Source organism: Gallus gallus, chromosome 2 (genome assembly GCF_016699485.2).
Source record: "Gallus gallus isolate bGalGal1 chromosome 2, bGalGal1.mat.broiler.GRCg7b, whole genome shotgun sequence".
Taxonomy (NCBI): Eukaryota; Metazoa; Chordata; class Aves; order Galliformes; family Phasianidae; genus Gallus; species Gallus gallus.
Window position 1 is genome coordinate 109,960,272 of NC_052533.1, and position 27,806 is coordinate 109,988,077.

The following is a 27,806-nucleotide window of genomic DNA, read 5'->3' on the forward strand; positions in this document are numbered from 1 at the left end:
AGGGGCACGGCGGGAAAAAAGAGGGGCACGGCGGGAAAAAAGAGGGGCACGGCGGGAAAAAAGAGGGGCACGGCGGGAAAAAAGAGGGGCACGGCGGGAAAAAAGAGGGGCACGGCGGGAAAAAAGAGGGGCACGGCGGGAAAAAAGAGGGGCACGGCGGGAAAAAAGAGGGGCACGGCGGGAAAAAAGAGGGGCACGGCGGGAAAAAAGAGGGGCACGGCGGGAAAAAAGAGGGGCACGGCGGGAAAAAAGAGGGGCACGGCGGGAAAAAAGAGGGGCACGGCGGGAAAAAAGAGGGGCACGGCGGGAAAAAAGAGGGGCACGGCGGGAAAAAAGAGGGGCACGGCGGGAAAAAAGAGGGGCACGGCGGGAAAAAAGAGGGGCACGGCGGGAAAAAAGAGGGGCACGGCGGGAAAAAAGAGGGGCACGGCGGGAAAAAAGAGGGGCACGGCGGGAAAAAAGAGGGGCACGGCGGGAAAAAAGAGGGGCACGGCGGGAAAAAAGAGGGGCACGGCGGGAAAAAAGAGGGGCACGGCGGGAAAAAAGAGGGGCACGGCGGGAAAAAAGAGGGGCACGGCGGGAAAAAAGAGGGGCACGGCGGGAAAAAAGAGGGGCACGGCGGGAAAAAAGAGGGGCACGGCGGGAAAAAAGAGGGGCACGGCGGGAAAAAAGAGGGGCACGGCGGGAAAAAAGAGGGGCACGGCGGGAAAAAAGAGGGGCACGGCGGGAAAAAAGAGGGGCACGGCGGGAAAAAAGAGGGGCACGGCGGGAAAAAAGAGGGGCACGGCGGGAAAAAAGAGGGGCACGGCGGGAAAAAAGAGGGGCACGGCGGGAAAAAAGAGGGGCACGGCGGGAAAAAAGAGGGGCACGGCGGGAAAAAAGAGGGGCACGGCGGGAAAAAAGAGGGGCACGGCGGGAAAAAAGAGGGGCACGGCGGGAAAAAAGAGGGGCACGGCGGGAAAAAAGAGGGGCACGGCGGGAAAAAAGAGGGGCACGGCGGGAAAAAAGAGGGGCACGGCGGGAAAAAAGAGGGGCACGGCGGGAAAAAAGAGGGGCACGGCGGGAAAAAAGAGGGGCACGGCGGGAAAAAAGAGGGGCACGGCGGGAAAAAAGAGGGGCACGGCGGGAAAAAAGAGGGGCACGGCGGGAAAAAAGAGGGGCACGGCGGGAAAAAAGAGGGGCACGGCGGGAAAAAAGAGGGGCACGGCGGGAAAAAAAGAGGGGCACGGCGGGAAAAAAAGAGGGGCACGGCGGGAAAAAAAGAGGGGCACGGCGGGAAAAAAAGAGGGGCACGGCGGGAAAAAAAGAGGGGCACGGCGGGAAAAAAAGAGGGGCACGGCGGGAAAAAAGAGGGGCACGGCGGGAAAAAAGAGGGGCACGGCGGGAAAAAAGAGGGGCACGGCGGGAAAAAAGAGGGGCACGGCGGGAAAAAAGAGGGGCACGGCGGGAAAAAAGAGGGGCACGGCGGGAAAAAAGAGGGGCACGGCGGGAAAAAAGAGGGGCACGGCGGGAAAAAAGAGGGGCACGGCGGGAAAAAAGAGGGGCACGGCGGGAAAAAAGAGGGGCACGGCGGGAAAAAAGAGGGGCACGGCGGGAAAAAAGAGGGGCACGGCGGGAAAAAAGAGGGGCACGGCGGGAAAAAAGAGGGGCACGGCGGGAAAAAAGAGGGGCACGGCGGGAAAAAAGAGGGGCACGGCGGGAAAAAAGAGGGGCACGGCGGGAAAAAAGAGGGGCACGGCGGGAAAAAAGAGGGGCACGGCGGGAAAAAAGAGGGGCACGGCGGGAAAAAAGAGGGGCACGGCGGGAAAAAAGAGGGGCACGGCGGGAAAAAAGAGGGGCACGGCGGGAAAAAAGAGGGGCACGGCGGGAAAAAAGAGGGGCACGGCGGGAAAAAAGAGGGGCACGGCGGGAAAAAAGAGGGGCACGGCGGGAAAAAAGAGGGGCACGGCGGGAAAAAAGAGGGGCACGGCGGGAAAAAAGAGGGGCACGGCGGGAAAAAAGAGGGGCACGGCGGGAAAAAAGAGGGGCACGGCGGGAAAAAAGAGGGGCACGGCGGGAAAAAAGAGGGGCACGGCGGGAAAAAAGAGGGGCACGGCGGGAAAAAAGAGGGGCACGGCGGGAAAAAAGAGGGGCACGGCGGGAAAAAAGAGGGGCACGGCGGGAAAAAAGAGGGGCACGGCGGGAAAAAAGAGGGGCACGGCGGGAAAAAAGAGGGGCACGGCGGGAAAAAAGAGGGGCACGGCGGGAAAAAAGAGGGGCACGGCGGGAAAAAAGAGGGGCACGGCGGGAAAAAAGAGGGGCACGGCGGGAAAAAAGAGGGGCACGGCGGGAAAAAAGAGGGGCACGGCGTAGGGGAATCAGGAGGCTTTTGTCATCTTTGTAGCCCGTTTTCTACAGAGAATAGATCGCTTAAAGAATTTGCTAGAACATGCTTGGCAAACCTTCTTGAGTTCAAAATTTTTGGAGCTGTATTAGAGAACTATTCAAAGCAATGCAAGGAAAAGCCGCATTTCATATGCCATTCTGGGCAAAAGATGAATGAGAAACAAGTGTGTGATTTTCAACTTCATCTAATCAAGCAACCCACAAGTTTTTGCTGCTCCAGAAGACTCAAGAAACATTTAAAGAACACTCCTCAAATTGGAAACAGGAAAATACTAGTATAGTGTGGTTGAAAAGATTAGAGCAATGAATAGTGCAAGAGACCAGTGAGACATACAGTTTGCAAAACAACTGCTACTATAGTATTTGAAATACCAACTCGTAACTACCTCAGATCTACCACTTCATTCAGCCAAGACTAATAACTTTGTTAGGATGTTTATACATATTGTTACCACTTTCATGACTTCACGGTTTTGCAAGCTTGAATTGCAGCTCATATTAAGTATTAAACAGTTCAAGTGCATTACTGAATTACTTTAGTTCCATAAGGTCAAGCTACTCAATTCAAGTGCCATAAAAGCATAGACAATGTAGCTACAATCTTGAACATTAGCATCATAGAACCACAGAATACTCTGAGCTGGAATGAACCCACAAAGTCCTTTCTTTAACTCCACATAGGATGCAGATTTTTGGGTTGTCCTATGTCAAAGAGCATTATCTCAAACTTCCTAAACTCAGGCAGCCTGGGGCTGCATCCTCCTTGGAAAGACTGTTCCACTGTCCAACCACACTCTCAGTGAAGAACATATTACTCTACCATTTAAGGAGCACAGCTTTACCACATGAAAACTTGATTCCTGTTCCATACAAGCATACTAAAAAATTGGTATCCCTTTCTAGCCCAATGTTTCTTATTGTTAAAAGAAGCTTTACATACCAGTTGTGAACCATCAGCTTCTGCACAGCCAGCAGTGCATTATAACGAACTTGTTGGTCTTCATGATGCATATGGTTCATTACTAGCTGTTTACCACCAAGTTGTTCAATCACTCTGAAAGAGAAAAAAAAGTAAATTTTCTCTCACATTACTTCAGCTTGAGGGTAACTATCCTATCCAACTATTTGATATTCAAGGCATCCAAATTTAATCAGCTGTCATAGGTATTTTATTAAAGTATTTCCTAAAACACTGTAGCAATCAGGCAAATCAATACAATGGGAAAGGCATCACAGCAAGGGTGTGATTACAATAGGACCAGCACAATAGAAAGGTGCTATAAAGGACGGGAAGAAGACTGCTCACCTGTCTCAAAAGATTCCAGGTTCATGGAGGAAAGCTTCACCAAGGAGGGATCTCCAGAACAAGATCCTTCCCCAGTGGCAGTCAGCCCTTAAATGAGGTCTAAGAGAGGTGCAGCCAGGTTCCACCCCTTCCAGTTACACAGGTGAATTGCCTTCACCTGTGCTCCCAGGGCTGACCAGGTCCTTTCCCCACATGATCAATCAGTGGTTCAGGCTGTGACTCTACAGTTCCCATACACACATACTTCTTATTTGACATGTTCAGTAGGTAGTATGAGAAATTTGCATTAGTAAAAAGTCACTTTTTAATTTATTTAAGAATTCACAACATCAGAAGAAAGTTTGCTATCCACTACCTACTTCCCTAATTTTTAACCATCAAGCAATGACCCTTTTCACAGAAAGGGTCATTTACTTTACCCAACTTGCTAAATAACTCATTATTGCCTTGAGAAGACAGGTTTTTTTTTTTTATTTCATCATATGAAGTGGAAGGTTAGAGAGAACTTGAACTCTGAGTCTGTGCTATATGCAGAAGGTAAAATCATGAAATTTCAGGTTTTAATTAACTCCTGAAGCCTTCAAAGGCTTAAGGATTATCCATTTAAGAGATGAGGAACACTTAGAGAAAAAACATCTGAAATACATTTGAACTCTTCTTCTTCTAAACCAATGAATACCACCCCTTTTCAGAGCGAAACATACAAGTGAAAAAAAAGTGTGAAACACCAGTCAAGCATGGGAGCAGTAAATAGCTGCAAATGAAAAGCCATTATGTTAAGAAATGGACTTGTGAGAACAGACACACAGCCATTAAGTTTTTTAATCCTTTAGTCCTATAATTTCTTAAGTCATACTTCAGAATAAACCAGATTACAATGAATTTCGTTAAAAGAAATATATTGAGGAATTTCAGTTTGTCCTTCGGAACAGAAAAAGAGATAAGTCAGGGCTGCGTGCGTCATGGTTACCACAACCAGATCAGGCTGCCCAGGACTCCATCCAACTTGGCCTTGAACACCACTAAGGATGAGGCATCCACAACTTCTCTGGGCAACCTGTTCCAGTGCCTTGCCACCCTCTGAGTAAATAATTTCTTGTAGCCCTCAATTGCGTTATTCCAGTTGTGTAATTCATCCCACTATGTTTCTGTGACAGCAATTAGTCTTAGTTTTCTTGTTGTACCACAGTTTCCAACTCCTCACACTTATTTCCCACAGTACATGCATTGGTGTAGAGGCACTTAAGCTGAGCTAACAGCTATGTTACCTTCTTGGAGGAGCCCTCTCAGATGCCCCTGGAAACAATACTAAGATTTCTCCTGCTGCTTTCTTAAGTGTCAGCATTCCCTGGCTCTACTCTGTCACTCAGAAGTACGTTTCCTTACCCCATCAAATCTAGCTTAATAGCTCAACTAATCAGTTCAGACAGCTTGCTGCCCAGAACATTCTTGTCCCTCCTGGTCAGTTGTGTTTCATCCAATGTCAACATGTCTGTCAAAGATGCAGCCAAGACCATAGTACCAAAACCCTGAGTGCAACACCATTCACACAGCCATTCATTCAACTGGTCCATTCCTCCTTCTGCCCAGGTCCTAGTCACCAACCAGGAGAATACCACCCTAGTGATGTGCCATGCCCCGTTTGCTCATCCTCGTCACTGACACTTCCTACATATGTGTGTATGGCAGGGGGTGTTATGCCACTGCTCCTACCTCCACCTCCACCTCCTCATAGACTGTCACAAGGACTGTGGGCTCCTGACAGTTGTCTCTTTGTCCTGGGGTTTCCTTGATTTCAGGACTCCCCCTTCCACACCATGGCCTCCCAATCCACTGCAGAACACACCTGAAGTGGAGCTGATTGCCTTGGATACAGGTTCTGTTTGACCATTCATTTGACCTCATAGCTTCAGTCCAGCAATTGCACAGCCATACTAGACCAATCATAATGCCACACTTGAGTGTATATGGGCAAGTTGTTTAAGGATTACAGTATCCATCTGATAAAACTGCTTCAAAGGGCAGCCTGAAGCAGAAGTATTCTCTCTTAATCCTTCAGCTTTGCTTCCTTGAAGGCAGCAGCATGAGTTTCCACATGAGAAGATATATTGCCTCCACTTGAAATACTACTCATCATAAATCTCTTTGGAAGACACAGAAGTTATTTGGAAAATATATAGCACTGCTAAGTACAAGCAGTATACTGAACACCTCTGATCTTTCTTAGTAGACCTGTAAGAGACAGTTAATTTGCTCCAATAATCTGAAAATACCTTCAGTTCAAATTGCTTACAAGATTTATGAGGCCTAGGAGTCTTTCTAAAGTGAGCAAGTCTTTCTAGCAAACAAAGTTACGGTCTGCTATCTTTACATTGGTAGAATCATGTCCAGCAGTACACAAAAGAAATATTCATGACATTTCTAGCTAGCCTAGAAAGTCACATCCAACCCTCCAGTTAAACTCTATACAGAAACCAGAAACAAACTGCTTCTTTGCTGCAAAAATTGTCACATGTCCGTTTGAGTGACTGACTGACAAGCATGATTCCTACAAAACCAAAAGGCCCCTTTCTGCTTCAGTAGTATCTTTTCTTTAGAGATACAATTATTCAGATAGTAACTTATTTGCTTGGAGTTTTTAACATAAAACAAAGGAAAATAGTCATGTCTGTATATTTTGATATGTTTACAGTACATTCCATCTTCAATTAAAATTTGTATTTGAGTAGCAAAAAGAAAACATTAAAGAGTGATAACTGAATCTGTACTAACACTATTGAAATTACAATATAAACTGTGACAAAAGCCTCAGCAGTTTTAAACAAATAATCATCACTGAAATAGCCTATCAGTACTTTAAGTTAAATAGTTATAAATGGCAAAAATGATACAGTGACTAAACTATTACTAGCCATTTTAATTTATTCCTATGCATGTCTCAGCTTTAGACTGAAAAAGTTATTTACGGCTGCTTTAAACATAAGTTCCTTTCAATTATTAAGGGACACTAGAATATATTGAAGCAGAGATCTCACTTGAATTTTCCAATCTGCAACACTTTCCCAGTAAATTACCTTTAACCAACACTTGTGATCCCTAAATAGCATACCTTAATATAAGAGAAAAATAAATGCAGTCAAGTATATACCATGGCCCAGTGTCAAGAAACACACTGCCAAATACACCAATGCATACCAGCATTTTTCTTACCGTTTCCCACGGGGATAGTGCCGCACATATTCTCCCACATCATGAGCAGCTACAGCAAGCACTTGTGGGTCATCAGAAACCTCCAGAAGTTTTGTCAGGATTCTAGGAAAGGAGAAGAAACAAAGAAGTCCTAGGTTTTTGTCGTTTTTACTTTGTGTGTTTGTATAGCTTTCCTTGGTTTTTATTTTTGTTATGTTATCAGCTTAGAACTAAGTTTGCAACCACACAAATGACATTCTAAAACTCACACAAAGAGCAATTTTTTTTTCCCCAAGTATACAGCTGCATTTAAAACAAAGACAACCCTGCCTTCATTAGCAAGAGTACTAAAAGCATTCACTAAATTCTCTCTAGTAAGTCACACCTACAAACACCTATAGCAATATTTACAAATGCCTCTATATTCGTGTGTGCTGCCTTCAAGGCCATCAGTTTAGAGTTCCAGGTAAGCTGTATGTATTAACTGGATAGACTAGGACAGACGTAGCACTCAAAAACAAAGCACACAAGGCAGCCACTGCTGCTGCTGTTACTCAGTAGACTCCAGGCACACTTGCATGTTGTTCCCCAGCTCCTGCACTCAGGATCCCACACTATGGATTTAGGAACCTACAAGACTCCACTGCTAATGACAAAGCAAGAGGCTGCATCAAGAATGCTATCGTCAGCATTTCCCCACCTCTGTTCCTCCCTTCAACTTACAGCAGCAGCCTTCTTCAGCTCAGCACAGAAATTTACACAAAATACTGTCATGCAATGGCATTTAAAAATTAAAGTTGTGCAGTCTATACAGCTGTGAACTCACAGTTCAAGATCAACAAATTTATCTCAAGAACATTCATTACTTAGTGAACTGTTGCGGTCTAAAAAATAGTTCTGGTCTGTTAAAGACTGTGAAGATAAAAATAATACTTTGTAATCAATTCCCTTCTCATAGATCAGCTATTTTGTTGACAAAATTGTTACACAAAATTGTTAGGAAAAAAAAGTCCAAGCATCACTTGCATAAGAAGTCAATCATGATGGAAGGCAGAAAGAACAGTATGTTCAACAGTAATTAAAGTATATTAGAGCTATAAGACAAGCAGAATGGCAGATACAGGAAAATAGAACAATGAAGCTTGAAGTGAAGAAAGGGTTATTTGTCAAACATGTGAGAAATTCTTAGGTACGAGAATATCTTTGCCACGCGCTTTGTGGGGTGTTGCTGTTTGTTGAAGTTATTTTTTGGTCTGATTTTTAGGAACTGCTGTATATCACAGTCCTTGTGGTAATACAAGCACAAAACATTTGCCCATCTGTCCCAAAACCTGGAGAGATAAACACAGCAAAATACTGCAGTCGCTACAGGAAATTAGTTTCAACATCATCTTTACGTTGCAGCTAGCAGCATCTATATTTTTTTGTCCGTAATACTAAGCACCTAGGAGAGGAGCTAGCACCAGAGAGGAGCTTATCAGACTGAAGCACACCTAAAGATCAGACTCAGCTTGCTCATCACACCTTCCAACATAACAGAAAGCAGGAGATCAAGTGAAGTGTAGGCTAGGTCCTAAACTTACAAGTAAATATCAGATAGAAAGAAAAACACATTATCAGTTAATGAGAACGCAATTAGATAACCAGGAGCTTCCATAGCAGTTTAAAACCTGACATCTTTTGAGTGCATGCTTCCAGAAGTCAGCAAACAAGAACTTGACTCCAATAGGAAAGATTAGCTTAAGAGTGAGCTTAATCTAACAATTTTCTATAAGACCGACTAAAGACAAAATAAAGTGGAATGTAAACGTAGAATCATTAAGATTGGAAAAGACCACTAAGATCATCTTGTCCAACCATCAACCCATTAAGCACTATGCCCACTAATCTAGTATATCATACAGTAAGTTTAATTTTCCTTGAAACAGTACGACAGCATTGAACACCTACTTATTCAAGAGAAATGTTCACTCAAACCAGTGATAACACACAACAGAAAATTAAGGTATATAGCTGCTTTCCAAATGGAAGTATTACAAGACTCAATTGTATGCATTTACATTTAAGAGAAAATATTTCTAGCTTAACTATTATCAAAACATTTTAACCAGTAAAAACACATGAACAATTCAGCATTTGAAAACAAGTTTTTAAAAGTACCATACAATATATGTAAGAAAAAGACCAAGAACGACCATCCATTCCAACAACAGCAGGATGCCCTTACTTGCTCTCATTCTAGACACTCGTGTTGAAATAAATGGGATACAAATTCATTTAACTTTTGAATTAAAGGATTACATGATTCAAGAATTGAAAACTTACTTGAGTAGTTCATAATTCTTCTCATTTAATCTTACAGCATTCTCCCGCCAGAATTTCTCAGACTTATGTACAGGACTCCATTCCAGCCTTCCTGACTTGAGCTCAGAACTGTACTCATCGAAGGAGCTGCAGCACAAAAGACCTGAATGAAATATTGGCTATGCTTCCATGGAGTCTGAATTGCATGCCAAAGCCTGCCTCCTGAAAGTTGGAGCACAATTTGTTATAACACATTTGACATGTCTAAAGACTGCTCTGTGCAGAGCATTAGAACTGCTCCCTGCCTCACAGTTCGGCACTGCTGAAAAAAAAAAAAGAAAAAAAAGAAAAGAAAAAGGCATGATATGTAAGAGAAAATTGTCTTCACACGTACCCCTCCACCCATCTCAAGCAGGATTCCTGAAGAGGGGGGAAAAAAAATCCCACACACAACTGTTTTTTGGGAATTTTCTAGCTGTTTTGCATGGATTCTACATTTAATTTCCCCAGTGAAGGATCCCTGTCTTTGCCTTTCATACAATAGAACTTTTGATATAAACTACAGTACAGTTCAATTTATACAAAGGAACAAGAACTACATCAGCGCTATCAAAATCTTGAGTTAACGTGGATAGCAAACACTAATTAAGCAGTCTTTAGCAAAACTGGGAACTCCTATAAACTCCTACTAAGCTGCTTCTGCAAAGTTTATTAGTTACGAAGATTACATATCCAGAAGTGAAGATTTTGTGTTGAGCCAATAAATACTTGAATAGGAAACTTATATAACCAGAATCTCTGTACACACCTTATCAGCCATCATTTAAGAGCTGTAATTACATATATTATACAGCTTTAAAAAACAGAAAATAAAGGTTTTTAAACCAACATTTGCTGGACTGGGCTTCTGAAAATGTTTACACTTCAAAACGTACCTAAGGTCCTGCACGCTCTCACCAAGCTTGTCCAGTAGAAACTTGATATCTTCACTTATGTCTTCATCGTCATATTTCTGCTGATCCAAATTCTCTAGCTGCTTTAAAACTTTACACTGAATCATGGCAAGAGCATACTCTTGGCGAGTTTCTCTCTCAGTAGATTTCTCCAGCAAATTCTAGAGAAATAAAAGGTTGATTTTTATTTTTGTTTTAAAGAACAGACTATTCTGGAAGACTAATATCACTAAGAAATTCTTATTGGCATATTTTAATAAGTGACTATTGGGCAGAATTGAGCACTTTCTGAAATACTGTCTCCAAAGAAGTACAACTACCAAATAGTAGCTGCTCTACATCTATATTTAGCAGTGCAAGCTGCCTAGGACCAACCATACTATGTAAGAGTATTCATATTTGTTACTATTGCAAATCAAGAGGAATGTAAAAATAAATAAATAAAAATAAAATCAGGGCTCTTGCTTGCAAACATGCATGCTGAACAGCACAAACAACACTGCATTCAAGCTTGGGTCACTTCAACCACTGTCCTCCTAGATGGCATGCTACCTTAAATATAGAGAAGCATTAATTTACCTACTTTGATCATTTTCTATGTCAAACAGGACTAAACAGAAAACCATTCAAAGAAAAAGGAAAAGGACACAACGAAATATCCTAAATCCTGGAGCCTCTGCCGTAAACAACTACTTTCATCTGGGATTATCATCTTAGTTTTTCGCATAGCAACAGTATAAAGCAAGAAAGCCCTCAAAAAACTGTAGCCATCTAACTCAAGAGCTAGTATCTAGTTTAGATCAGCTTATTTTGAATTTGGGAACATTCCAACTAGCTAGTTTTATACAAAGATAGGCTTATTGCTAGAACTACAAACACAGAATGTAATAGTCAAGTTCCAGTGTTATTTATTCATCCCATTTCTAGCCAATCAGCTTCAGATTATATTGTTCTGAGCTAGCCACCTACACTTTCTGGTACAACATGAAGTTCATAGAAAAAAAATAGATCCTTAAGAACATGCAGTCATATAAATAAGTCACGCAATCACACAGAAGGAATTGGACTGCACTCCTGTTCATGTCACTGAACCTCTATACTTACATTATTACTAAGTAAGACAGAACACTGCAAATGGATGTTAAAAAAATTCCCACTTAATTTTAAGTCAAATTACAGCTTTTAAAGTTAATTCTATGCAGCCATTAATGTGGAAAAAAATGCATTTCTATTTCAGTAAGAGAAGATAATTTACAGAAAGAAAAGCTGAATTACCTACTTAGAGTTGTAAGTGCTGACAAAAGAACAGATCACAGATGTTAAAAGATCACAGAACCTAAGAAGTTCGAGGAACAGGTAGGAAAGAGTTTCCAAAAAACTCCTAGTTATATATGTGAGACAGACATACACAGAAAGCTACTCAAAATACTATTACATAAGTCATACCAAAGAGAGGTTTACAAGCTTTTCATAGTGAAATTTAAGTTAATTTGGAATGACTAAGCAGTGAAGGAGAAAGGATGACCGGAGAACTACAGGCCAGAGAGCCTCATCTCCATGCCTGGGAAGATCATAGAGCAGATCTCCTGGCTACCCTGTTGAAGCACATACAAGACAAAGAGGTGATCTGAGACAGCCAGCATGGCTTCACCAAGGGCAGATCTTGCCTGACCAATCTGGTGGCCTTCTACGATGGAGTGATGGCTTTGGTGGATGGGAGAAGGGCGGTGGATGTCATCTACCTGGACTTCGGCAAGGCCCCTGACATGGTCCCTCACCGCAGCCTTCTCTCTAAATTGGAGAAGTGTGGATGGAGTGTTCAGTGGATTAGGAATTGTCTGGCTGGACGCAGCCAAAGGGTTGTGATCAATGGTTCTCTGTCAGGGTGGAGGCCAGTCACAAGCGGTGTCCTCCAGGGCTTGGTCTTGGGACCAGAGTTCTTCAACATCTTTATCAGTGACATAGACAACAGAATACAGTGAACCCTCAGCAAGTTTGCAAACACCTAGCTGTGTGGTGCAGTCAGTACAGTGGAGAGAAGCGAAACCATCCAGAGAGACCTGGACAGGCTGAGAAGTGGGCCCATGTGGGCCTAACGAGATTCAACAATGCCAAGTGTAGGGTGTTGCACTTGAGCCAGGGCAATCCTGGGTATTTATAGAGACTGAGGGAAGAACTCCTAGAGAGCAGCCCTTCAGAGGACTTGGGAATCCTGGTAGATGAGAAGCTGGACATGAGCCAGCAGTGTGCGCCTGCAGCCCAGAAGGCCAACTGTGTTCCAGGCTGCATTAAAAAAGGGGTGGCAGCAGGGAGAGGGAGGTGATTGTCCCCAGCTCAGCTCTTGTGAGGCCCCATCTGGAGTACTGTGTCCAGGACTGGGGCCCCCAGTACAAGAACGACGTGGAGCTCTTGGAGCAGGTCCAGAGGAGGGCCACTGAGATGATCACAGGGCTGGAGCACCTCTCCTATGAGGAAAGGTTGAGGGAACTGGGCTTGTTTATCTTGGAGAAGAGAAGGCTCCAGGGGGACCTCATTGTAGCCTTCCAGTACTTGAAGGGAGCATATAAACAGGAGGGGGTATGACTTTTTACAAGGGTTGACAGTGATAGGACAAGGGGGAATAGTTTTAAACTGAGACAGGGGAGGTTTGGGTTGGATATTAGGAAGAAGTTTTTCATGCAGAGGGTGGTGACACACTCGAATAGGTTGCCCAAGGAGGTTGTGGATGCCCCATCCCTGGAGGCATTCAAAGCCAGGCTAGATGTGACTCTAGGCAGCCTGGTCTAGTGGTTGGCAACCCTGCCTACAGCAGGAGGATTGAAACTAGATGATCTTTGAGGTCCTTTTCAGCCCAGGCCATTCTGTGATTTTATGACCCTAAAGCATATTAAAACATGTACAGAGGTGCATACAGCAAGAATATTCCTACTGTATACCTTACACCGCTGACCTCTTTTTATAGGATAAATAGCATGTTTTCTATCATCTACCTTATTCAGAAGTTTTTCAAAGTGGCAGATGCTTTTGATTACCGAGACCATTTAAGTCATAGGATTAAGCACCTTCACACAACTAGTTACTGTTGCATAGCAAGTAAGGAAGGAAGGATTGATCTCTCTCCATGCAAATTTATTTTCAACACCTACTACTAGAACACACCTAGCATCCAGAGAAATAAACAGTATCCAAGATCTACATCTCCTACTCAGGACACAAGGATTCTAAGTTTTTATAAGTAGTCCATTATCATATACAAGACACTTGAGAAGCATGTACGTAAGACCATGTGTACATGCAGTTAGCAGCTATAACACAAACTTGTATTCTCACAATGAAAACATAAAGCCTCAATGCTTAGTTACTCCAGATTAACTTCAATAAGATCTAAGAACTTCAGGTAGTGCACAGACAACTAAGCACTCTTACACAGATATCCTCATCCACATTAACAGAATGACCACAAAAACATTTTTGGACATGTAGATAAAATTCAAGTCAGTTAGCCAGCCAAAGAGACACCTGGTTAAAATAATATTTCAAATCAAGTTTTATTTTCAATATTTTCATTACATTTAATTCTAATTGATCCATAGGGCAAAATGTATGGTTAGTAAACTCCAGACTTTTAGACTAGCACTAATAGATAAAACCTTGAACTGAAGATGGCAAACTAATAGAATTAGAATTATTAGATGCCTACACTAATAGAATTTTTGTCAACCTTATTTTAAGACAACATTGAATAGTAAACATGTATTACCTATAATCTACTTCAGGTAGCATATCTACTACCTGAAGCAAAGTTCAGCTCACATAAAAAGATAATTAAGCATTCAGTCCAAGACACCTGATAATGCCTAACAGAAACAGCTGTGCATCAGCAGCATCTGAGATATAATCAATTGAGAAATGAGTACAGTGCAATTGTAATCCAACACTCACCCGAAATGCTGCAAGGATGATTCTAGTTACTTTCTCTTTGACTGATTCCTGAAGAATATCTGACAGCACTGGAACAATATTATACCGACGCAGATATTCACACATTTGAGGGCTAAATGCTAGCAGCCACACACAGAAAATCATCTGGTACTGAAGCTGGAAGCCGCATTTGTTGCTCAAGACACCCATGATACTGAAAAATTAACAGCATATATTTGATCTTTAAATAATGATTAAGCACATTTGATCTTTAATTATTGCATACATTGCGCTTTCATACCCAGAGATACGTAACCTTTTACAGAACTTTTTGAAAAGAGCTGAGTAAACAACAGTTTACAGCATCCTGCAGCAGTATTTACCATCGTAGAAGCAGCTTGTTCAGAAATCCATCTTTTGAAAATATATTTCCTCCTCTGCCCTAAAGAAACTTTTCCAACGTGAACTACTGTGGAACTGTATTCGTCTTAAGTTCACTGCAATTCTTTTACCAGTAGCAAGTTTAGAGCATTCATTTGTGACTCTAGGAGAAACAGAGCTGCTTTTTCCAGAGTTAACAAAGAGGAATATAAAGGCAGAACAAAATCTAAACAGATTCAATTTGTTCCCATAATTGTATTTCTTCATATGAGCATCTGAAATGAGCTTAAGTAGTCACTAGTTAACGTGTGAGTTTTCAGGAGATATTCTACAGGTATAGCATGTATGAGATGGGATACATATACAGAGTACAACTGGAGAAGAAAAAGTATCACAGGACTTGAAAGAAAAACGTTCTGCAGAAACTTTGTTCAGCTGAGCTTATAGAACAAGCAGTTTACAAGTTGTTGTGGTTTAACCCAGCAGGCAGTCGTTCACTCACTCCCCCACCAGTGGGATGGGGGAGAGGATTGGAAAAAGTAAAACTCATTGGCTGGCATAAAGACAGTTAAGTAGCACAGAAAGCAAAGGGAAAATAATCATAATAGATAAAGATAGATACAAAGCATGTGGTGCACAACGCAATTGCTCACAATCCTCTGACTGATGCCCAGTCAGTTTGTATTAAAAGATCTAGCTGAAGCCATGTTAATTACTTTTCTCCTTTCACTAATATTTTGAGACCAAGTGACTCTAAAATGAACAGCAAAAATGAGAAGAAATTCATTTCTTCAGTCCCTGTTCTATCAAGTAAAAAAAAAAAAAAAGAACCAAAACTGAAGGCAAACAGCTATAATCTGCTTTAGGTACTTACCTGAACAGTTCTTCATGAAAATTAAAATAGTACCAAGGACTCACAGTGGTACCTATATCTGCAAGTTTCATTACTGTCAAACAGAAGAATGAACGTTCATTTTCAAATAGATTTTGTACTCAAACAGAGAAGCTGTCTTTTGTATGAGAGCTCCATTCCAAAATAGGTCACTGGAGAATATACTATCGTAAGGTCAAGTATATCCATATATAGTGAAAAAAATGCTCACCAGTTTACCCCATCTGCTTCTACCCAGGCAAAGCGATATTCATTGACTCTAAGCATCAGCTGCAGGCATCCAGCAACACACTGTACGTACTGGGAACTCTAGGGGAAAAGAAGAACACATCACTTCTTACAGGCGAGGCTAATTGTTAAAGCTTAGTTTTCCAAACTAGGCCCTGCTAGCATACATCAATGCACTTTTCTTCAGCAACATTTCAGAGTTAAGAGTGAGCTGTCTTACAATATTTTACAAGCTTCTATTTAAAAAATAAAATAAAATGAAGACAAAAGTTGAGAAGCAAAATACAAACAGAAAAGGGTTTTGAGCAGGAAAGAAGTGTTATGCAAGCAATACCATTTTATCATTACAGAAGGAGATTTTAATAGCCCATCTGAACATGCATTCTTTTAGCATGTACGCTGTGTTCTGTTTGATTATAGCACCAAAGCCATTTGATCTGCAGAATCAATTGCTACTCTATTGAGTAAACTTTGGAAAATACAACAAACTTTTTAATCAAGCCTGGTTAAATGTGCTGGAGGTCTCAGTAGCCAAAGGAATCCAGGTTGATTTCTTCTCACATCCAATTCCTAACCACACTCATCATAATGAGATGTATATTTATACAGAAAAATACCATTAGGAAGAAGAATATGCAAAATCATCGTCAAACTTTAGCCTTACACTTTAATTTCTTTCTCTTTTCATTAAAATCTTAGCACATTATACTGTGCTAAGAAAAGAAGAACAAGACTAAATCTTTCCCATCAGGAAAATGTTGTGAGATGCATCACTGAACTCTACTTTCAACACAGTTCCTATACAAACTATCACAGACTGAATGTTTAAACAGATTTTCATCACTAAAAGCATGCATTTATTGTGCAGCAACATAAGATCAAATGAAGTTCAGAAATGGGTTTTGGTCACCATAAAAGTGACTCCCAAGGTATTGCAGAATTGGCATTTTATTCTCTCTACTCTCAGTTTCTGGTATTATCTTCACTAATACTCAGACATGCTACAAATAAAATATTTTTTCCTATAAGCCCTCTTCTTTACTAAGGGTCTTCAAAGTCTCACAGTAGATCAGTTAGACAGTAGAAGGTCAAACCTCTCCAATGTTTATTGGAGAAAAAAAAAAAACTAGGCAATCCCATATGAAAAGATAAGAAACAATAAAGAGAACTTAACATCTGGTGAGTATCTCAGAATGAATTCATCTCTATCAAGATCTTTGTGTAAAAACTAAGTTTGGACATCTAGATTCAAAACATTTGTTTCACTGGATAGGTAGGTATTCACTCATGTAAATAAAGCAACTATAAACACAGAAATATTCTGTCCACCTGAAACAATCTATTAATTTATCTGCATTACTAACGTACGTATTACCAAGCTTTTTAAGGTGCTTATCATTAAAGCATTCTCTTCTAACACTGTTATAATTGAAATTTCACAACAAATCCCAGACAGCATTCCCTATCTAAAATGTTACAACTGCATCCCTAATTTACTTTACAATAAATTAGAACCTGCTTGAAAATCTTGCACAATCTACATCTCAAATCAGAAACACTGTAATGATGTCAACAGCAAACTTGCTCAACTTAATTAACCTAGGGTTCTGCTGCTTTGAGACCTTACAGTGGTACATTTATTCAGCAGTAGAGCACAATCAATACAGATCCCTAGCCAAGGGAATAGTTTACAGCTCTATAATGAATGGTACGGTATGCAATAGAACTATTTACTGTCATATAGCCATATGACAAAACCTAACAAAGCCTAGCAGTATGGGACATGGAGCTACACACAAACACTGACATACTTCAACTTCCATGCTCAGGCTGTAATTTCCCCCCCCATCCATGGTGATATATACCAGCCTTTCATCTTTACTATTTTAAATTCTGGTCAGGTGGTAATTTAAAAGGCTTTTCTCTATAGGAGGCTAACACTTCAAAGCTATAACTACTTTTCTAAAAGAAACAAATTCCAAGTTCATATTTAAGTCTTCTGAAAGACTATGAACACTTTCAGGTTGCAAGAGGGGAAAAAAACCACACTGAATTCTACTTCACATTCAAGAGCCACAATAAACTGTCTGTGTCACAACAAAGTCAAAAATCAAGTGTTACGATCACTTGCATTTGCTATACTGCCAAAGTTTATCTCTAAGCCCAACACTCATTATAGCTACGTTGCAATTCAGTATAAATGAATACTTTTGAGAAAATGATTATCTACCCTCCCCTGAATTCAGGCTATTCAAATATGAACAGCATTATAGCTCCGAAAGCACTCTTTGTAATTTCATGCTACAGAGATTTGAGGGACAATGTTGCTATAATATCCAATATGCCTTTTCAAGTTCTGCACATTATAAGAGTCATAAGCTTCATACTTTGTCTTCTACTATCGAGACAGTTCAGTGCTAAACAGCATTGTGCAAACGTTAAATTAATTGCCCATCCCTTCTTCACAATGAGGATGTTAGATACATCCGCAGTTTTTAACAACCCAATCCAAATTGTAAAATATACACTTCCACTGCCAGTATTTTCTATGAAAACGTTTTCCAAAATAATTTTATTCCTTGGCGCCATCACCTGGCATTCTGTAATACAGTTCCAACTCCATTTTCTATTGTTGACCCCAGAACACTTCTGCACCTTAATCTGAGGAGCAGATATCGTTTGCCTAAATACCAAATTAACAAATCTTAAATAAATACTCACATCACTTGTGGAGACTGCTCCTGCTTCCACAGAACCCCCTGTACCACGTAGCTTCTAGCAAAAAAATACAGAAGTTGAAAATAAGAGCTGTCCTTCATCCTTACAGAAGAGTTGTTCCCAACACTGTTTTGATTCTCCCATCCTTCTAAAAGCTAAGAATATTAGATACTTCTTCTGCTTAATATACTACAGTAGTATAATGTAGTTATTTCACAAACACCCCATCATGACTTGTACTGAGTAAATCCACACTTAAACTAAAAACCATTTTTCCATCCTTATTCTAGAATTTAAAAGCTGTTTCCTCAAATCTTTCTAGAAGAAATTCCAACTGAAAAAAAAAAAGGATTTTTCTTTAAGGTAAAAAAAAAAATTAGAACTCTTAATAAATCTACATCTCCCCCTGTACTCAGCACTGGTGAGGCTGCACCCCAAGTACTGTGTCCAGTTTTGGGCTCCTCACTGTAAGAAAGACATTGAGGCCCTGTTCAGAGAAGGGCAACAAAGCTGGTGAGGGGTCTGGAGCACAGGCCTTATGAGGAGCGGCTGAAGGAGCTGGGATTGTTCAGTCTGGAGAAGAGGAGGCTCAGGGGAGACCTTATTGCTCTCTATTACTACCTGAAGGGAGGGAGGTTGTAGTGAGATGGGGGTCGGCCTCTTCTCTCGTGTAATTAGTGACAGGACTAGAGGGAATGGCTTCAAGCTGCGCCAGGGGAGGTTCAGGCTGGACATTAGGAAATATTACTTCTCAAAAAGTGGTCAGGCACTGGAATGGGCTGCCCAGGGAGGTGGTGGAGTCACCAACCCTGGCAGTGTTCAAGGAACGTTTGGATGTTGCACTGAGAGATATGGTTTAGCGAGAACTGTTGGTGATGGGTGGATGGTTGGACTGGGTGACCCTGTGGGTCTTTTCCAACCTTGCTGATTCTATGATTTTATGATACAATTTGAAAAATACATTTAATAAGTATACTGAATTATGTTTTTCTATTCTCTGTAATCCACTTCTGTTACAAAACTACCTTAGAGAATGACAAACCATTAGGTTTTGATAAGGTGAAGAACAGGGTAAATAAATTCAAAAAATGAATTCAAATGAGAAAGATTCATACTTGAAGGACAAGCCAGCAGCTCACATTAAGCTAATGTCATACAAATACTGTCCAAATAAATCAGAATTTATTCAGCTACAAGTGGAAAATAAAAATTTTAAAAATTTTAAAATATTTAGCATAGTAAGCTGGAAAACCATTTCCACGTTCACTTCCTGCTGCCATGGGATTTTTCATCCTAGTAATAAGCTATGAGAAGCAAAACCACACCAACAGACAAAGGAAAAAAAGTCTCATGCTTTCTTCTTAGTGTCCAGAAGAGAATGAACATCAACCAATCAGATAAAAAAGTTTATTTTTAATTCAGAATTTTAAGTTGAAATTTCAAGAACTGGTGTTTCCAAAGTCATTCTAACATGTAAGCAGAAGTAGATTTTTACCTGTGAACTGAGCTGAGTTTTAATCCAGTTGAAATAGTAATTCAAGTCACTGCCTTCCATAAGTTCTCTCCCCCAGGCAGCCAGTTTGGCAATAATTCTTGCTGCCTGAAAGAGAACACAAGAAAAAGATTTTCAGACACAACAGTTTCAGGATTTAACGTTAGAGGGCATCTGGAAATCAAGTTTAAACAAAAAGATGACCCCCTAGAGAAAACTCCCTGTTTCCTATGTAAGAGGACCTCTATTCCAGGTAACTTGGGTTCCTCTGCTTTATTTTGCATCTGCTCCCTAGTAAGTGGTATATTCTCAGAATGTTATCAGATAGCTGTAGCTGATAAAGCTCACAAAAAGCTACAAAGAAGAATGGGTTTATCAACAGGCTAACATCAGTCAGAAATCCATCAGCCCTATGACACTTAATGGTCTAAAACATACATGAGTGTGCTTATTTCTGCACTGGTGTATGCCATAATTGCTTAATAGCTGCAAGCTATTCAAGTTGTGTTGGTTTTTTTTTTTTCCCCTTAAGCTGAAGCAAGTCATTTTCAAGATGGAAGAAAATTCCAGCCCAGAAAAAGAAGAGCAGAAAACCAAAAGGAAACAAAGATTAATAATGAAGTTGAGGCAAAAATGTTGCAAGGCTCAGAGTTTTCATGAAGCCTGTGGTGCAAGAACACATACAATGAACCAAAAGACTGCACACCTATACCAGCCTTTCCAAATAATTTCAAACTAACTCTACACTGCAGAAATATTTGAGCCTATTTCAAAGATCACAGTGATCATGGAATATTTGCATATAAAGAAGCAGTCTAAATAAGAAGTTACTGAGGCAAGGGTCAGTTTGCCTGCATGCAGCTCCGTGATGCAGTGGAAAGACCATTTCGTTCACCTTTGCACTGTACTGTATACAGATACATACAGCACTATCACTGCTTGCTGGAGGGAGTACAGATGAGAGTACAATGATGTCTGTCCTCAAATATGTCAAATCCACTTCTGAACACAGTCAAGTAACTTGAAAAACCCTTCTGTTCTGAAACACGCAATACTAGATCTCCAGTTTGCCGTGTTTCTGAGATCCTTGTATCCATAATTTGTTGTTTTGTTCTTGTTTTGCCTCCCTTCCTACCTCTCCCCTTCATCTACTGAACTGTCGTTATCACAAATTACCATTTTTCTCACTTCCACCCTTCTGATACCTCCCCATCGCATTGGGCAAGACTGGACAAGCGACTGAGTAGGGGTCTTCCTGCCAGTTAGGGTAAACCCACCACAACAGTAAAACCACCATTTCTTCACCAGTACGTTTTCAAGCCGTTGTAAGCAGACTTCAAGCAGCATTATTGTAATTTGCTATAATAATCTGCAGTGAGATAAAGATATTTCCCACCACTGGATTAGACCTTGAATTCTAATATTCATAAAGCATGACAACCATTAACTGACAGTTGTCACCAAGGTTGTCTTACTGTGCCTAACTCTAAAGCCCTTTCTTTTCTGAGTACTGAAAACCTGCTCTAGTCTCTCAGAAAAAGACAATGTCAACAAACAATACAGCCTTTCCTTCTAAACAGTAGTCAAGTGCAGCTTATACCAAGAATGACAATTAGACTGCAAGAGGAAAACTGCAGTCTAAGCAGCCGATTAAGTTTCAGACACCAAAATCTCCAAAAGAAAATCAAAAACAGCATTTTACTATGCCAGCTACCAAGATTTATTGAAAGCTTACCATATGAACAGTGAAAAGATCCTGTCGATTCAACATCGGCAGAAAGTAGGACCATGCAGTGTTTTTACCACGTTTAGCATAATCAAAGAAGATAGAAACACGCTGATGATTTTCCTGTAGAAATTAAGAGAGTCGGGAAAAAAAATAAAAATGAGAGACCTGCAAAAACATTCAACATAAGACAAATATTTTTGCTCCTCATTACATTGATAAGCTAGTATACATTACCAGCCCCTGGAAAATTTTCAGTTCAATAGATACTTGCAGATACAATCAATTTCAGCAGTAACCAAGTTAGAGATATAGGAAGGGTAGAATTGAACTTGGAAACCCTAGTTGTTTCTCAGTGCTCCAATACTTGATTCAGTAAAAAATATACCAGAATAAGAGAGTGAGAGACTAGTTAAAACACTGCTATTTTCATAGAGGAACACCACTCCTCTTCAATGAAGTCTATACAAAGTTTTCCACATGTTGTTACTTCCATACAAAACCTGGTTCAGCTGTCACCTCAGGCAACCTGAGCACCAAGAAGACATAAACACTACAAATCTGCTCTGGAGATCTTCTAGGCTAAACCACAAGATATCACAAGTACCTGAAATAGGGCATCGTACATAGCTGCTTCTAGCATTTTGTCTATTAACAGTTGTGCAAAGCACCTATGACCTTGAAGAAGATCAGAGAAGACGTGAAAATCTAAAGGAGAAAGGGGAGCTATAATTCCCAGTTGTTTTAAACACATTCTTTAAGAAAATGCCATATTTGAATTCCTGTTCTTCCTCAGCATTTCCACAAGCTTTCTAGCTTGTGGATAATATGCTGTTATTCTAAAGAGATGCTTCCTCTTTGAAGTCAAGGTACTACAAACAAGTATAAAACTCTATCAAGGAAGATAAACCTGCTCAAAACACTATAAGAAGACAACTTGCATGAGTACAATATCTCAGTCTCCACTACTCCATGAAATTTATCAAACCCCACTAACTGAAGGTCTTTCCTCCACGGTTACCCTAGTAACAACACTACGGACCAAAAATTAGCTAGGCAAGCCCACTTACTGAAGTGCCATGCATTCAGCACAAGATGATCTGAATGCATACATGATCTAAGTCTTATTATCCAAGTGTTTAGTATTCTATCAGGCATGTATCAAAAGCCACACAAAAATATCTTACTGTCTGCTGTTCAAACAATGGAATGAAAAAGAAAATGACAACTCTAAGGTCTCAGGAATAGCGTACTAATGAACAGCTCCAGCTTCGTGATGACCAGTGTAATAAAAAACGCGTTTGATCACATAAATCACTTAACATTCACACCTGTGCTACATGAAGTCCAGCTAAAATCATCAAAAATGAGTTCATTTTACAACAGCTATGAAAGAGATAGGATTTAAAGGAGGAAAGCACAACAACTTCAATGTGTTCTCAGTCAAAAAAATAAGTCTCCAGTTCTAACTATGCAAAATTTCAGAACATATTGTCCTAGTGTATAGCATATGTTGGTAATCCAAAGCTGCAAGAACTATGCCTTCTTGCAACGGGTGGCCAAAATGATACTTTCATAGGAAAAGCTTCAACAACTTCATGTTAGTTGTCATATCCTATCTACTCACTAGGAAATGGCTGAGGTCACAAATTGTTCCTGAATATCCACGTTTTGCATCAAATAGGATTGAGAACTGACAGATAAACATATAGGCATATTTATTTTTAGAATATGAACACGTATATGCAAGACTAAATTACCCATGCAACTTTAGCTCTGACATTTAACTTCTTTCTGAAGACAGAACCTTCAAGTTTCATAGAATATGAAACCTATGTAAGCTTGAAGGATACTTCAGTAAGCATTCTAACATTCATTTAAAGACTTAAAAATAAGACAGGTTATTGACCTACTTGTAGCATATCATCAACCATAGTCAGGATGTACTGAACTGTCTGTTCCTTGGAGATATGAGTCATCAAGTTTATAAATGTTTTAGCACACTAGAAAATAAGAGACATTAATGTTAGTAATCATCATCATTCCTTTTGATAACGTAAAATTGTGAATTAATGAGATCCTGTAAAGTCTTACATGGGCATTGAGCATCTCAACATCTTAATTGCAATAGAGATACCATTTGGCATTACATTACAAGAAAATTTTCTGTCACATGGAACACAGAACTTCGAACAGCTGCATTGTAATTAGCGTGGCATATGACATTCACAATATATGCCTCTGTCACTATGCAAATTATTACCTATTACATAGTTGTCAAACACTACAATTTGGGGAAAAATAACCACACAGGATAGTCTAAAATTAAGGTAGAAAAAAAAAAAAACAAAAACAGAAAGCTGTATGTCTTCAGTACGTCTCCCAGTTTTCACCCTCTCTCCTGCCTGCCTATTTAATAATAATATACCAGGTGGTTAAATGAATGCTGAGTGTACATCCAGCAAAAAAAAAAAAAGTATCTTTTTATACAGGTTTTGTACTTCTTCCATAACATAATGTCTTAACTGCGTTGTCAACTTTACTTTAAAGTCTCCTTCCATCCTCTTCCCCTAAAAAGGTATTATTAAAAGAAAGGAAAGTTACTTGATTGCCTTCTGTTTGCAACAGCTCCTGTTTCTCTTCTGGATTTCTTTTCTGTTCAAATCTTTGAATAAACTCACAGTCTTCACCAGAGATCATCTGCCCTCTGAAAACCAAAACACAGAACCATTAGTATCACATAAGCAGATTATTTCAAAACATCCTTCTTTCAACTTGATATCTCAACAGTACCGCTTTACCAATCCTACATTCCACAGCAGAAAATAAAGGGGTCCTTTCTGCAACTAGTATCACATACAATGAACACTCTCTCCAAATCCTTTCCTGTGCATTGGCCCTGTTCAATAGCATTCTCTAAATCATTTAGAAGTTTTCAGAGGAGGAATGCAATGGTCACCGAAAATAGTTAAAAGAACTGAAATACACATTAAGCCAAAATTATAATACAAAATATGAATAACAGCAGCCCAAGCTGAAATAAGTGCTAAAAAATGAAATGAATTGCTATTTTAAGTTTGCCCTAAGCACTGAAAAGAACTTTAAGATGTAGAGAGAAGTTTGTTTATAAAAATTTAAAAATACAGTAGGAATCAAGACATTACAGCTTTTCACAGCTATTTAAAAGTTTATCTCATTCAAGCTCATTCAAACACATAGTTAGAGGGCTTGAAATAGTCAACTGCTGTGGGGCTACTATAGGCTAACTGATCCATCTGATCTTTTCTTTAACCAAAACAAATAATAACAAATAAGTTAGCATTCAAGGAGTTAGTGCCATCATCAATGCTGTCCCAGTAAACTGTTGACTCAGTGGTAGAGCTGGCAGAATATTGTGCCTTTTGTTGTTAGCTACAATCCAAAACTTACCACCACACCAAACAGAACAGTACAGACTGGTACTCTTCAGGTAAGAAGTTTGATTTTAAACCAAGTAGTCTTGGATTTTTTCTTATTATTACTTATTTATTTTTTAAATTGAGGAGTAGTAGGTGACTAGCTTTACTAGTTAATAATAGGACTGATTCAGGAAAGAAGAAAATTGTACACATTACCATCATCTGCATAAAAATCAGAGGGTATGTTAATTATTAGACATTGCTTTGTTCCAGTATTTCCAGGATTCATCTCTTCTTCACATTTCCACTGACTCAGCTGCTTCTTCCACTTTTCAAAGCCACACAGCATAGATTCTTCTAATTCATCTTTTCCATATTTAAGGTTGGTTTCCAGACGTTCCTCAACTAAATATTCCATTAAAATCTTGGTAAACTCACAGAAAATTTTCACTTTTTTTTTTTGTTTCACCTGAATTTACAAACTACAGAAACATAAATAAGACCTACACCATGTTCTCAATTTTATTTTTCCTTTAATGAGGATAGCCTCATTACAAAAACACCTTCTACCTACTTAATTTTCAAGCAAAGAACATAAGCAGCTCAGTACATCACCTGCTATTCTTGTATTTCATTGCTTTTTTTTTTTTTTTGAGGAATATTATAATTTACACTGAGCAAAGGCAATTAAGACTCACTAGGTGGAAGACTCACAGTAGTTTCTACTAAAATTGAAGTAATTATAGAGAAAAAAATAATTGCAGTGATGAACATTCTGCCTTTTAGATTAAGTTACTTCTTTTCTCTCCTATTAAAAATAGTTGGAGCAGTTGAAAAAGAAGGACCAATCCCTTGCCCTAAATACTGGCCATAACTACCACAAACTAGCAGCCACAAATGCTTCAATCAATGCTGGCCAATCTAGGGACACCTAGATAACAGTGATATAAAGTAACCAGATGAGCTATTTGTTTGTAAGAATATTGCCACTTAGGAAGGGCTTCAGAGATAACTCGTGTTGAATCCTCCTTTTTTAGCTTTAATGACTGAAAAAGCCTTAGCCTGAGAGGAGTGTTGTTGTTCATAGGTGTTCTGCCAAACTTCAAGGAAGACAGCTTTCAAATTTTTGCTTTCTTCTCATGTTAGACTGCAAGGTTGGGGGGAAGTAGACATGGTGATGTGTAAAAGAGAGAAGCACTATTTCCAAGACCACTGCTTTTAAAACCTCTTGGTCTGTTAAGATGATTCACAAACTTATGATTTTTTTCCCCCTAATTATTACAGATTCTCTCCAGCAGTTTTTCTTCCTTCTTTCTTTGAATGATGTAGGACTCTTGTACGTCTTGCACCAAGGCAAATTCAGGTTGGACGTTAGGAAACACTTCTTTACAGAAAGGGTTGTTAAGCACTGGAATAGGCTCCCCAGGGAGGTGGTTGAGTCACCGTCCCTGGATGTGTTTAAGAGCTGTCTGGATGTGGTGCTCAGAGATATGATTTAGTGGAGGGCTGTTAGAGTTAGGGTACTACGGTTAGGCTGCGGTTGGACTTGATGATCTTTGAGGTCCTTTCCAACCTGAGTGATTCTATGATTCTATGATCTGCTATACATGCGTGGCTCACTTTCAGTACTACCTACCACGATGTTAAGGCATGATCTCTCATCCGGTTATCTACATTACTTTACATGCACCAGAAGAGCATTCACCGGATTCAATTGTTGGACAACTAATATAGAGACGTAGAAAACCTACAGTGCAGCAAGATGCAATTTCCTAAGAGCTCACTTCTCCAATAAATCATTTACTACCTTTAACAAACAAAACCACATTTCCTTCAATACAAGGTACTCTATAAAGACAGCGATACCCTGAGGCAAATGCTGAAAGCAACAACACAGTACACAACAGTGGCATACCGTATTTTCAATCGGACAATAGCATCAACGTCTCTAACCTCCTCAGAGTTTCAAAAATCAAAAGGCACAGAGCTAATTGCCCTCAACCACATTTAGTTTCCAACATAATTCATCTTCAATTGTTCCAAGGTTTGTTTATTTCTTCTCCCAAAGATGTTCGATTTGTGTTTAATTCCAGCTTGGTTTTCTGAGTTTCAGCAATAAAATTAAAAGAAAAAATTTCACTGCCTAATTTTGGAGAAGTCAGCAGTGGCAAACATAGGTACAATATTTAGGTATGATGACTGTACATATTACGTGTGTGATAATAGTATACACAGAAAACATCAAAAATCAGCAGCTATGTTAGCGCAATTCAACATCTAGTTTACAGTTATAACCTTCAGACGAAATGAACAACATGCTGGTTAATCTTTAGCTTCAGTTGACTCCAAAAAAAGTCAGACTACTGCAGCCTAGCTGTTAGCAAGCCATGTTACTTCTGCACTGAGGAACTTTCTGCACTGCAGAAAAGAACTTCAGAAGCCCTTCCTTCATGACCAAGACTCCATTGCTTTTGTGAGTCGTACTGCCTTTAAATCATCCTTATGGAACTGACACAGCCAGATTTAAAAAAATAAAAATAAAAACAAACATTCCTTGTGAAGTTCTTTACTTCCAGCTACATAAATGCTGTCCACACTTCATGGAACACAAATCAGGCCACACTTAAGTTGATGTGTTAGCTTCAGAAAAATACATTTATACAGATGCTTAAACCACTAACTGCACAGACCATCAGAACAGCAGCTCAGAAGCAAACAAAGCAAAGTGTCCTTGAAAACCATCAGCACACCAGCTTCCTTCTACTCCACAGGACAGAACAAATCACTCTGACCTGCTTCAAGCAGGTCATCAGAAGCTAGCAGATTCCAGTCAAAGTGCGCCCTGTTCTAGAAATACCAGCCAATACAGCTGCAACATCTGACTTCTCAAAAAATCCCTTAAAGCATCAGCCA

General features: G+C 39.9%; 1 protein-coding gene across 2 annotated transcripts in view; it reads right to left on the reverse strand.

The window, feature by feature from the left end:
• ATP6V1H (ATPase H+ transporting V1 subunit H) overlaps positions 1-27,806 on the reverse strand; it is a 66,351-nt gene that overhangs the window by 35,240 nt on the left and 3,305 nt on the right. For both annotated transcript variants that reach the window (NM_001197326.2, XM_040685643.2), the window contains exons 3-13: positions 24,100-24,202; positions 23,409-23,498; positions 21,505-21,618; positions 19,773-19,877; positions 18,281-18,334; positions 15,543-15,640; positions 14,080-14,272; positions 10,120-10,298; positions 9,206-9,331; positions 6,902-7,003; positions 3,326-3,439 (exon numbers count right to left, since the gene is read on the reverse strand). In NM_001197326.2, coding sequence (NP_001184255.1) covers positions 3,326-3,439; positions 6,902-7,003; positions 9,206-9,331; positions 10,120-10,298; positions 14,080-14,272; positions 15,543-15,640; positions 18,281-18,334; positions 19,773-19,877; positions 21,505-21,618; positions 23,409-23,498; positions 24,100-24,202 — 1,278 coding nt within the window. The remainder of the gene's footprint in view (positions 1-3,325; positions 3,440-6,901; positions 7,004-9,205; positions 9,332-10,119; positions 10,299-14,079; positions 14,273-15,542; positions 15,641-18,280; positions 18,335-19,772; positions 19,878-21,504; positions 21,619-23,408; positions 23,499-24,099; positions 24,203-27,806) is intronic.